The sequence below is a fragment of the Pundamilia nyererei genome, unplaced genomic scaffold (genome assembly GCF_000239375.1).
Source record: "Pundamilia nyererei isolate P.nyererei 1_Seehausen unplaced genomic scaffold, PunNye1.0 scaffold00193, whole genome shotgun sequence".
Taxonomy (NCBI): Eukaryota; Metazoa; Chordata; class Actinopteri; order Cichliformes; family Cichlidae; genus Pundamilia; species Pundamilia nyererei.
Genome location: NW_005187594.1, coordinates 512,484 through 525,431, shown reverse-complemented (window position 1 = coordinate 525,431; position 12,948 = coordinate 512,484). Strand labels below are relative to the sequence as shown.

At 39.1% G+C, this 12,948-nt stretch overlaps 2 protein-coding genes across 3 annotated transcripts in view; one reads left to right on the top strand and one right to left on the bottom strand.

Moving 5' to 3' along the window:
* The window catches only part of engase (endo-beta-N-acetylglucosaminidase), a 17,517-nt gene extending 14,134 nt beyond the window's left edge, over nucleotides 1-3,383 (bottom strand). The window contains exons 1-3 of the mRNA XM_005747292.2: nucleotides 3,089-3,383; nucleotides 1,287-1,363; nucleotides 1,002-1,203 (exon numbers count right to left, since the gene is read on the bottom strand). Of these exons, the coding sequence (XP_005747349.1) occupies nucleotides 1,002-1,203; nucleotides 1,287-1,363; nucleotides 3,089-3,174 (365 nt within the window). The 5' untranslated portion in view covers nucleotides 3,175-3,383. The remainder of the gene's footprint in view (nucleotides 1-1,001; nucleotides 1,204-1,286; nucleotides 1,364-3,088) is intronic.
* A 1,108-nt stretch (nucleotides 3,384-4,491) lies between these two features.
* The window catches only part of csnk1da (casein kinase 1, delta a), a 20,960-nt gene continuing 12,503 nt past the window's right edge, over nucleotides 4,492-12,948 (top strand). For both annotated transcript variants that reach the window (XM_013914394.1, XM_013914395.1), the window contains exon 1: nucleotides 4,492-4,991. In XM_013914394.1, coding sequence (XP_013769848.1) covers nucleotides 4,916-4,991 — 76 coding nt within the window. In that variant the 5' untranslated portion in view covers nucleotides 4,492-4,915. The remainder of the gene's footprint in view (nucleotides 4,992-12,948) is intronic.

Here is a 12,948-nt window from a genome sequence, read left to right as displayed (position 1 = left end):
CACACACACACACACACACACACACACACACACACACACACACACACACACACACACACACACACGGTCTATGCTAACTAAAGCCACAAAGAAATTATGCTTTCAAAAAAAATTGTTGGTAAGATAAAAAAGACAAAAACAGCTCTGTATCACCTGTTTGCATGTTTTCTGACCGTCTGCACTGAGACAGAAGCAGCTACTGTCGATGTATTAGCCTTCCCCGTCACAAACGCTAGCTCACAAATTTAATTATTCGGCTGCTCCATGGCCTGTTTCCTGTCACGCACGCTGCTGTTTTGGCTGCAGCTCATTATTATTGTAAAAATATGCCACTTTGACCGTAGGCCTGCTGATATATTGCGAAAGACACTTTGTTTTCTAGGGCTCTCATAAACATAGCTTTTGTTCATGTATAGAATCGATCAGCATTGAGCATGATTGCAGGTGTTAGGGTAAATGACGCAAAAATGCCACTGAAAGTGGTTATATGGAAAAGGACTAATATACAAGGACTGCTGATTCAGCGTGGTCCTTGTGTAAGAGTACCAAACAATCAGGATTTAACACCATAACACACCCACACATATCATTTTTGTGCTTAACATGCACGGACAGAAGAAGGTTATTATTTAAAGCACCATAGTAAACTGCTGTATTGATAGTCTATGTTAAAATACGAAGAAAACTATCACACCCTATTATTAAGACAGACAAATATCTGACTTTAATTACAGTTTTGTATTTCAACAAGCTAATTAAATATAGATATTTGCCAAGGCAACAATTTTAGCTGTACCCTTTACCCCAGTGGCTTTAACCCTTTTTATAAGGTCAGCATGCACAAGGTTTGGGTGCTCTGTGATCATATCGCAAGGTGTCACATTAAGGTCTGTCAGCAAGATTAGCCAGAAATCACCGTGCTGAATCTTATGATTCAGAAACGTGAAGCATAGACAAAGAAAGTGCGTATCACATGTTGGCATGGCTCACTCGCTTCATACCTGTCATCAAGGTAGCCACCCATCATGTCATGAGACACCAAGGTCCGTCGCAGACAGCGGTCCAGAGGAGGCTCTCTAGGTGCCAAGGGGACAACTGCCACACTGAAGGGGTTTGCCTTACTTCTTGTCCACGACAACAGATCCTCCATTGATTCAAGACCGCAGGTGATTGGTTCAGTGGTGTCAGCATCATAATGTTTCTCTTGAAGACAACAAGAAACAGCATGTACAAGAATGTACAAGATACCAGCTTTAACTCAGATCTTTTTAGACTTGTAACCTTACTAGGTAGCGGTGACGCTGTATACGTGACGACTTCACAAGTAACTGAGTCCGTGGGCTGATCCAAACAAGATTCCAACCTGATAAAGGATAAGAAACCAGGAAAATGGTTTTTTTTTAATTGGTTTTTAAACTAATCTGATGTGACAGTATTTCCGAAAAAGGTTCCCAGACATCAAAAATTTTTCTGACAATATTGCAATTAATCGGTTCCCAGACAGAGAAAATTCCCTTAACATAAAAAAGTTGCTCTGGAAGAGTCCTGGAAGAGTCCAGCACCCACCGGAAATTAGTCCGAATTGTTGCCAGTGTTGTGCCAGAAAGTGATCGCCTACCAAAACCTGATTTCCAGTGCTTCCTGGTTTTTATGTGTAATCTCTTTGTGTATGTTGGTAAATAGACTTCAGTGAACAGGGTTTACAAAGGGGTTATATACAAAATGTAAAAATTACATGTTTTTCAAGTATCTTTATAACATTGTACTTACATTATAACCAATCTGGTCCTTTTTGTCCACTTAAAATATGTTTACAGAACTGTTGTTATATTTGTTGCAATTGTTCTGTCCTCTTGGCCATATTGCTCTTAAAAAACACATTTTTAACTGGATAAATAAAGGATATATAAAAGTCACTGCCAAAAACTGATTACAGCTTCTATCTTGTTACAAGAATGCTGTTTGTGGTTCAAGATGACTTGATATCATTCATACATACATATATTTGACATATGTCTCACATATTATAGACCAACAAGTTATTTATAGCAGTTTAAATACGAGCAATCAGTTTTTGGCAAATACCGGAAATCAGTTTTTGGCAGACGATCATTTCTTGGCATAACACCGGTAATGTGGACAAAGCTCCCGTAACAAGGACTGAATGGCTAATAACAATGGACCGGACACCCCATACTCCCGAAGCATCCCCCATGGGACACTCCAATGCCTTTTCCACACACTCTCAAATATCATTGAGGGGATAAAGAGCTGGTTCAGTGGTCTGCGACCAGGACAAAAACCACCTTGTTCCTCCTGTATCTGTCGTTCAACTAACACTCTCCCTTTCAAACAAACAAACTGTGGTTTATGAAAAAGTCCAAAAACAAAACACAGCTCGGGATCAGTTTAGACAGGTCGTTCCTCCCAGTCACGCTCCTCGATGTCTCCTTGTCGTTGCCCACTCAGTGACTTCAATAAGCCTGGTTACTCTGAACTGTTTGATGCATAAGCACAAACAGTCAGGAATCGTTCCCTGACCAGAAGGTGCAGGGAAGCAACCTTCTCATCCACCGACGAGAACCCCAATGTATCTGGCATGATCCCCATAAATGATCATTCCCTTCCTGCTTCCAGTACTGTGTCCCGTAGTTTTCTCCTTTCTCTTCTCCTAGGTGAAGACGGAGCTTAACTTGACAAGACAGAAGATCTTGACCGGAAGTTCTCTAACATAACTTTTTTTGGCAACGTGATCGATCATTTCGTATCCTCTCTTTGAGATTTAAAAATCAGTTTTACAAAAGACACCTGACAAATATCTCATAGCATTTCAATAAAGACATTTCAAGTGGCAAAAAGGTGATTAATTATAATATCAAACGCAGAGCAGGACGAATAGCAGACTGTTAAAGATACTTGCAAAGCTGTTCTTTGTTTTATATTTAACGCCATAGGTTATGTTGACTACAGCCTATTTACCAAAATAAATAAAGATATAAGGCATAAAAAAAGAAATACGTATATCGGGAACTTTTAGGCCTAATTTTCACGCAGCAGGCAGAAGGGCTCTCCTGACTAAATGTTGTACCTCTTTCCTGCGACACCATCACTTTCCTCTCCGTTCTTTCTTTTCCTTCGTAAAGGAAGCTGGATTTCCTCACCACTCGATGCCATTTCCCTGAATTTCGTGCAGAGAGTAATGAAGTGTCAAGTTATCTGAAGACATGGAAAGTGAAACGGCTTTTCAACCAGTGAGGACGTCGTTCTCTCTCTCATTCTCTCTCAAGTTAATAGGCGGTTGCAGACAGCTGAAAGGTGCACACCACCACCTACTGTACAGTGTGTACAACATCATGTTATTAACAAACTAAAGCAGCTCCCAACCAGCTGTGTTTCTCTCAAATAACAAAAATTGCTTTCCTAGTTCTACTTACACCTTCAGCCCCGCCCATCTCTTCCCCAAATACCCTTCAATGACCGTTCCCTTCCCTGCTTCCAGTTTCCCCTTTCTCGTGTATTTCACATTTTTGAAATATTTTTTTCATTTCTTATCCTCATACTATCTTTTCTGCCATAGTTCCATCCTTATCTTATTGATAACTGCCCTTCCTTCACATTTTCCAAGTGGAATGGGTATTGTTATTTCTTTTAGCAAAAGCACCTTTTGGTAATTTATCGGCATTTTCATTTCCATTCCAATTTCACAAACTAAAACGACAAAGCTGGACAACGTGGGAGCTGTTTAATATAATGTGATAAAAAAAATCTGGTTTGTACTTTTTGATGTCACTATGCTCGATATACGAAACCTATAGGCGTCAAAATCCAGTTGATAACACTCAATTTAAACCACTGTTAATTACCAAACAGCTATAAAATAATTGATGATCTAATTCATTTTATTTTTTAAACAATTTTTAAGAAACGGGTTAGATTAAACATTAAACTCAGTCCCCGATCAGTAACATTTTGTATTAACGGTTTTATTTTAAAATAAATATCTATTTAGGACTTCTTCTTTCTTTTTTTTCTTTTTTTTTACCATGTCATGTCATACAGCAAAAGACTGTATTTGTTTAATTTGTTTATGAGAAGGTGGACAGTGGCCAGCTGGACAAAAGAGTACATCTTTTGTTTATGTGCACGACCAGACTCTTTCGCTTTGTAAAGATTAGTCTCTAACGGAAAATACAGGTGCAACAACACAGAGCCCCGGAGAAGGTAAAAATGGCGGCTACGGATCAGGCGAAACCTCACACTCTTGTCCCGTGTGAATGATTTTCATTTATTTTTCATTACACTGTATTTCCCGGTTATTTAAAAGCAAACGTTTTTAAATTTAGCTCTTGTAACAGTTCAAAGTGAAGAAACTACCAAGGCTGGAGATGTGGTTGGGTCCGTTATCGTTAGTGGTATCTGTTGGGAACTCTACAGCAATAGGCTCTCTGATTAGCGTCCTCCCCCACTTCACCCTGCAGGGAAGTGATGTCAGACACATTCAGAGAAGTGCTGAACAGGGTCCTCACAGAGAGCAGACAAGGCAGCCAGAGGAAGAGGATCAGAGCAGAATCGTAAAAGTAACCTGCTCAAAATCCGCCTTCATCCGTGGAGAATTAAAGTGTATCGGCACAGAAAACACCAGGAGCAGAAAGTACAACGATTAATCTTTCCAGTGAACCTCATATTGTCACATTATGAAGTTAGGAATACTTTAAAACAAGAGGCGAAAGATTGTGAGTATCGACCTCATCCGGCGACAGCATAGAGAAGAGTCAGTCCTTCGCCTGAATAGCTCGTTTGCGTTGGATGCTTTTGGCTGTGGTGCTTTTAAATAAGGCTGAGCTCTAAACCAGGACGTTTTTGGCTGTTTCCGAGCTAGCGAGCGTGCTTGCTAGCCGACTGAAGCTTGCTTACCATGGAGTTGAGAGTGGGTAACCGATACAGACTGGGGAGGAAAATTGGAAGTGGCTCTTTTGGAGACATCTACCTAGGTAAGTTATTGGCGGACAACATTTTTGTATTGTTTACCGTTGTTAGTCTCGTTATAATATAGACGTCTCTAACAATAAGTCATCTTCTCCGGGTTTCCTATTCGAGCTCACAATCAATCAGCTGTTCTGTGTTTAGTCCCAGTAACGTTAGCTACTAAGCTATCAGTCTGTGTAGCAAAGGAGCTAGCAGTGACATCCGCTGCCATAAAACATTTGATAATAAACGATATCATTCTTCATTGTGTTTGACTTCGAGAGCATTTTCTCTGTTACAAGATTCAATTATTGTCCAAATTAATCGTCCTAACGATAAGAATTGACACTGACGGCTCTTGTGTAACTAAATGTCCACTGCCTATAGATAGCTAATGTATAGGTTTCCAGTCTTTGCTCCCCTGGAAGCAGCAGCAGTGATAGTCTCGAACAAAATAGCAGATCAGGCCACAGGCTTTCATTTAAGCTTTTTTGGTAACCGATATCCAGCGTTTATTTACTTAAGCTGAACATCCTTCTTTAAACACAACAGACCGGTTTAATTTCCTCCTCTTGTTCATAAATGCACTAAAAAGACTACCTTAGTGTTCTTGAGAAGTGAGGAGGATATGGTCCTTTATATCCTATAGATACTTTTGAAGACATCTTTATTTATTAAAATGATAACCTAGTTATTCAATCTGTGAGGATGGTATATTTGGGACTACATTTGATCAAAGGAGGCTCTATGGCCTGCTGAGACAGGCGGGGGTAACTTTGAGTATAGTACTGGTTGTTTGGTTTAAGGTACACGTTCATATAGTTTTTCATCTACACTTTTGGACTACTGGTGGATCAGTCCTTACTATAATGAACTGGATGTCCTTCCTCTGGCATAGGTGAACAGTAGATGTTGAATATTATTTACTGCACAGGCTGTGTGGGCTAATACTGGCTGCTAGCAATGATATAATTTATTGTGTGATGGGGGAAGTCGATAGTGGCAGAGGGAAGTGTATCTTCTTTGAGCTCTCCAACTGAGCTATGAATATAAATATGCAAAAAACATTCTCTAACAGGGCTTCATCAGCTGCTGTAATGTGTTCTCTTGTGGCCATGTTGGAGGTTTTTGGCATCAGCAGTGGAGAACAGCTGATCACATTTTTGAGCTTAAAAACTAGTCATCTAAACAAATGTAGAGGTTATTCATTTGAGTTTTTCTCTGGTGGTGGACTGATTATTCTGTGACTGATGGCGCTCTAATCAACCAGGAGAGAAAATGGTCAGCTCTGACTGCTGGGACTTGGTAACAATTGAGTATATGTTACACAGTATTAAGTGCAATGTTTCCGCTTACTCAGGAAACAGTGAGATAGGTACATATGATTGGTTAAATGTTTCATCATCAGTTTAATTTAATCACTAAGCATTTTGAATTTGCTGTCTAAGTTGGAATTGTGGTTTTCCTGTGATTCTATGACATGAAAGTCAACACGATCAGTCCAGTTGTAATAAATACAGTCTCTGTTAAATTTTTAGGCTAATTTGTAACATTTTTTCTTTTTCTTTTTTTTTTTGAGTAAATGATAAAATGCTAAACAGCACAACATGTAGCGTTACAACAGTAGCATTTATTGCCCCTTCTTGAATTAGTGTTGGGTTTTTCCAACCCATGTAGTGTGTTAAGGTCTCAGTCTAGAGCAGTTAAGCTGCAGCTGACTTAATAGTTTATTCATATTTAAATTTTACTTGAAAGGATAAAGTATGTGTTTGATTATTGGTTAACAAGCCTAGTTTCCTGTAGGGATAAACCTGTGTACATAGTTTATATAGCGTTTTACCCAGACTTGTTGGTTTTTGACATTTTTCTTTGTGGAAAAAACGAATAAGATTTGGTGTCTGACGGCTGTTACGGTACATGATTTAATCACGTTGCCCTCTGCAATATAGCAGATGACTTTTTAATCTGTTAAATCAGAAATTATGCAGGGTGGACTGCAGGTTTAACAAAGTGCTTAGATTCAGATTCATAAATGCATTTATTTTTAAAACGCAACGTTTTAAACAGAGCAAAGTGGAAGTTAATGCATCAACTGTATCCAGTTTGCTTTCCACGTGATGCGTTGTTTCGACTGATAGTGAGCTCTGCCAGCTGCTTGCATAATCACTTTGTGGTTTTGTCTCTCCCTCCCTTCCTCTTTTCTCCTCCAATTGGCTGGTGGATAATGTGATGTAACATTGTTAATCAGCCAGAACAGAGAGTCACGCATTGTGCAGAGGTGTTTTTCCAAGTCTTACAGCACAAATTTGCACTTTAAGTGAATAATAGAATTGAACAAGTCAAACACATTTGGAGAAGTAAAATCTCCAGGAAGTAAACAAATTCTTAAAAGTCTTGAGAAAATGAAACTTTGACAGTTTAGGCAACTGGATTTCACAGTCATTCCCACATTAAGGCTCCCACACAGTGTGTGAAAACAGCGCGTTAATAATGCTGACAATGTGTGAGCAGCTTGGCTGAGCAGTGGATTGTGCGAGAGATCGGTTGTTGTTAGCAGGATTGAGGTCAGCTCTTGGAGTGAAGCCTTGTACTCTGTGTGCTGTGACTGGACGCAAATGTGGATTGTCAAATATTCGGGTACAAGTGGTAGAATAGCTTTTCCACTTTTGAGAGGCTGTCACGACAAAATGCCAGTTATGCACAGAGCACACAAGCGCTTAGTCAAGGTCTGAGTCATCTTGTATTTCCAAAGATCTTCCATTTGAATCTCTTGCTGTGTTATCTGTTGGGTGATGTGCATGTTGAAACACGGTTCAAAAATCCGGATGTGGTCTTTATCATTGTCCAAACTCCTTGAACTGTAAAGGTTTTCCCCTCATCACAGCACCAGACGTCAATACTTGTTTGGTATCGCCTGAAAAGGAGCATTCAAGTACTGCCAATATCTAAAGTTTAAACTTGGGAGATGGACAGAAATGTTGGTCTTTCATTGGAGTTCTGTGGCCAATTACAGATTCTAACTTAGGCAAAGTTCTTTTATGTCTTTCTGTTGTACAATTATTTTAATCAACAATTTAGAAATACGACTTATTGACTTTCTGTAGAGTTATTTAAAGTGAATGTATTTATACTTACTTTCAGCAAAATATTTTTATGATTTGAATTTACTAGAGTAGTCTACAAATTTGAGGTTTTAAAATAATGCTGTTGTTTTGGGGCCTTGGTGTAGGTCTAAATTTGCCAAAAATAAACAATTTTATACATTTCCTCTCTGACAGCAGCGTGGAGCCTGAGCTTTTGTTTCACAATGACTGCTTGTAAATAAACTTGACTTATTAGTGGCATTTTTAATATAAGAATCCACCTTACAAATGCAAAGTAGCTTCATAGCTAGCTCTGCCTGTTCGTATTAAACGCTATCGTGGTAACTTGAATGACCTGAATACCCTTCAGATCTGGAAGAGTTGCTGCTTCAGTACATACACTGCATATAAGTATTGGTTCTGTGACATCCCTATTCTGTATCATTGTACTCTGTATTTATGACTAATATTTTATAATTTTAGGGCGATTACCACACCCCTTCACCCAGAGGCACTGAACACCCTCATACGTAATCAGTGCAAAGTTGAAATGAAAAAACTTGAGTGAGTTTGTGGGAAAATGTCACAAAATTACCCATATTGATAATGCTGTGATGATGCGTTGTTTTGACGTAAATTTAACCATTGATGTATTTCTTTTACACCGCATTATTGATCACTATCAGTAAGAATAAAACCTGTTTTTCAAAGTGTTCAGAGCTCCAAACTCTACCTCAGCCTGTTACTTAGCTACCTGAGACTTGTCTAACATTTTCCCAGCTTTTGATTTTTGAAAAGCTTCCAGTAGAGTATACCAAAAGGGATGGGTCTGCTTACACAAGGAAAAATAACAGTGAGGTTGCTATAAGGCTGCTATAATAACATAGAACCTAAGACGTGCTCAGAACTAATGCTGGCGGTGAGTCAGTCTTCAAACTGATGACGCGTTCCGTTGCTTCCCATCTGCCGTGTTATGGTGTCAACAGTAGCTATAATGACGCTGTCTCATCCAGCCCAGAAACTTTGGTATTGAGCAATCTTGAGTCTTTTTCTTTTTTTTTTTTCTTAACTGAGCGTAGAATATGTTAATGCAGCCTAAATTAAGCCTTAGTTCAATGGAGTCCTCGCACTGAAGACTTGAACCACTGCAGTCTTGGTCATCTTCTGTGTGAAATGCCAGCTTAGACCTGCTTCAGCATTATTGGGGATTGCTGGTCTGACTGGTTTTACTTGGATCGTGTTGCCTGTGCTGTCAGTTTCTCTGATTTACTCTCTGCCTGTTTGCCTCGATCATGGTAGTCTGTGATATATTTCTATATTTCTATTATGCTTATGGCAAAAAACAACTTTGATTCTATAAAGTGTGTTAATGCTGAGTTTTGTTTTTATTCCTATATAGTCATTACAGCACAGTTTTGTGCGCTGGTCTCTATGCAAATCTCGTCAAATATTTGCATATTTAGAGTCTCAGTAGCCTGCCTGTGTTTGTTTGTGAGCCAGTGTGGAGAGACATGTCAGAACACGTTTCACAAGCAGGACTGCACTTGATAGAAACACACACCATGTACATACACACTGTGTTTTTGTTTTGTTTTTTTGTTTGGGGGGTGTTCCACTGACAAACACATCTATGCCCCCAGCCTCGCATTTAAAACCATGTGGTTGAGAGAAGGGGGTTGTTGGTGGGTGGAGGTGGGGGACTACATTCTCTAGGAAATGTGTCCAGGCAAATCACATTCCTATGATGCAAGAGAGCAGACACCACAGTCAAACACACGCTAGTTCTCCCCATAAAGAGGCTTTGAAGCCTTTTCGTTGTGACTGCGGATTGATTTATCAATCGATTGGCTGAGCACATACTGGATTAAACACTTATTTCGAGTTAAGTGTCTTTGTGTTGTACTGAAAGCTTTAATAGGGTAGAAACGCTAAGGGTGTGTTTTTAAAAACTAAACATATTTTGCATAACTATGCAACTGGATTTCTATAAAATTATATCAATCCACCAATGAATAATAGATTACTGCATGTTCAGGAACTACTTTGGCATTTCAAATAGGAGAACATTAATTCTGCAGGGAAATCCATAAAGAAATGTTTATTTAGATTGTTGTGGGTTCTCTGTGCCAGATAGATCTCATGCATTCTGCCTGGGATCCACATATTTGCATGCATATACATGTTGTATATTTGTATATTACATTACATGCAATTGACCCTGTGCACGAGAACATGCTAACTTCCTGGTTTGAAGGATCCAAAACTCGAAAACGGAAAGATCGCGTTAAGTTACAAAGAGCAGAAGGTGGGAACACTCACCACTGTTGTGTCATAAAAAATCTAATGATCAATTTTGACGTTTAAAGAGTTTAGATCGATCAGTTGTTTACATCACTCAACACAAGCAGAACTGCATCACTGCAGCAGAAGACACATCGTCCACATTCAGAAGCACATCTCTGTATAATGACTGGTCTTATGATTTAAACAGGCAAATGTTCAGCATTCAAACTACAGGTGAAGAATAGTCAAACCAGATGTTTCCCCGTTATGTCGAGATCAGCTAGTCAAGTACACACCTACACAGCATGTTAATAAACTGTGAAAAAAGCCACACAAAAAATTGACTGCTGGTAACGGTTTCTATACATTAGTATTTACGAAGAGTATGTTGTGACTTACCTAAAAATTTACAGCGGTCCCTCGCTAATAACGCGGTTCACCTTTCACCTCGCTGTTTCGCAGATTTTCTTTTAGTGCAAGCTTGCATGCTTATTTTTTACGTCACATTGTGTCCTGTGTCCTGATCGCTGCAGACGATCTCCTCCGTGACGTCTCTCCTGTACAGTACAGAATCGCTGCATCGATCGCTAGCAGTCTGACTCTGAAGTGCAGTATTGTATGTCCACGAAACGTTTTGCACCGTCAAAAAATAAAATTGGCTACTTCATTTCACCTATCGCTGGTTATTTTTAGAACGTAACACCCGCTGTAAACGAGGGACAGCTGAGAAATATAACATTTGAATCCCTTTTCTCTTTTGCTCTGAGGCGCGGGGAAAAAATATCGACAAGTCGATGAATATCATTTACAGATATATTGAGTAAATGCCCAAGACATCTATAGAAATGTAAATCGCCGCTTGATTCATTCATTTGCTTAACTTGTTTTGGACCGTAAACTGGGCGCGAATAGGACACCGGAAACAAAGCTCCCCACAGGAGTTTCCGCACCAGAAGTAGCATATGCTAATGTGCACACAGTCAATTAAATCACATACAGCAAGTTACAGCATTTCAGTCCACAGTGGGATATGTACCTGAAAAGTGTATGATGTTAATGCATTATCACAATGCATTATTGTTTACTGTGAACAGAAGTCAGTATCTGTTACACTAAAATACTGATACAATGGATTGTGTGTACATGAGAAACAGTTCTGAGAACTTACATTTAAAAAGAATCGGCCAGGAAAAAATGGGAGGAGCCAAATGCAGGTGGCAGTTTTAATGGAGCAGGGAGAATATGCTTTTATCTGAAAGAAATCATAATAAGATTTTCTCTGCTTGGTGAGAAAAAGTGACATTGATTTTGCTTCTAGTTTTATAGGATATATAAGAAAATGTATGCTAAGAGAGAAAAATATTTCTGAGTGCAGATGACCAAGCGATTTGGATAAACTTTAAAGTAACTGTCTCGAATGATTTGACAGTGGGTTTGGATTGCTAGCTTGGAGTAGATCAAAGTCAAATTTAACTGCATAGATGAGGAGCAGCAGGTGCATCATGCATACTCATGCAGCTTTAAAAAACCCAAAATAAATATGAAGTCCTCTTCACCCTGTTAGTGTTGTTCTTGTATTAAAAACTTTGATTAAACAGTTATGGTGCAAGTTGGAAGCCCCACCCATGATTGCTACTCGTTCCAGCCGAATGACATCATTTAGAGTTGTCTGATACACCATTGGTTGGCGTACATGATTGAACAGTTCCTTGTGTGCTGTATCCTGTATGCGTGAGAGTGTGTGTAATGGCATTACATAACCTGGTGTCCAGTTGCTGTTTTCATGTGGAGGGAACTGGCTTCTATGGCTGTGATTGGGAAGAAATGAGTTTGTCAGTTTGAGAGCCATTTCCCAAAATGCTTGATTTTGTGAAACCGTATCTAAATGTAAGGATAGTTGTGAGGAATAAGAGCGTAGATGTATGAAAGAAGAGCAGGGTACAAGTACATCCAGTACACAAAATTGGCTGGTGTATCTTACACTTGGCTGGCTTTGCTGTGTTAATAACCACTGATATTTCCTTGTGTACCCAAGCAGGGCTTCCTAACTTCATCCACCAGCCAAGTGCTGGTTTATGTTTTTTCTGTGACATGTTGATAAAGCAAACCTTTAAATGACAACGCAGCACATTAACTGCTGCTTTTAAAGTAGTGAATCACATTGATCTAATGGACTGTTACTTGTTTTCTTGATTTTCAGAGGCTTATGGCACAGCTGATGATGCAATATTGGTTTATCTGCTGATGCTGTAACTTGGTTTCTAAATTACTTGTCTGCTAGAACAGTCCAACTTTCTACTTTTTCCTTTCCTCATTTTTCCCAATATCCACAAGACCTTACTATTGCTCCATATCAGGACCACTGCTCTTCTCTCTCTCTCTCTCTCTCTCTCTCTCTCTCTCTCTCTCTCTCTCTCTCTCTCTCTCTCCCTCTATTAAAATAAAATTACTATTAAAAATTAGAGAATGTTCATTATTTTGTAAGAGAGCAATCCTACAAGAGTGTCAACTAATTATTTCTAGCCAGCCTTGAAAATTTTCAAATGTATATCGTGATAGATATTTTTGGACATATCGCCCTGCTCTATATACTATACAGACACAACTCTCACTGTTA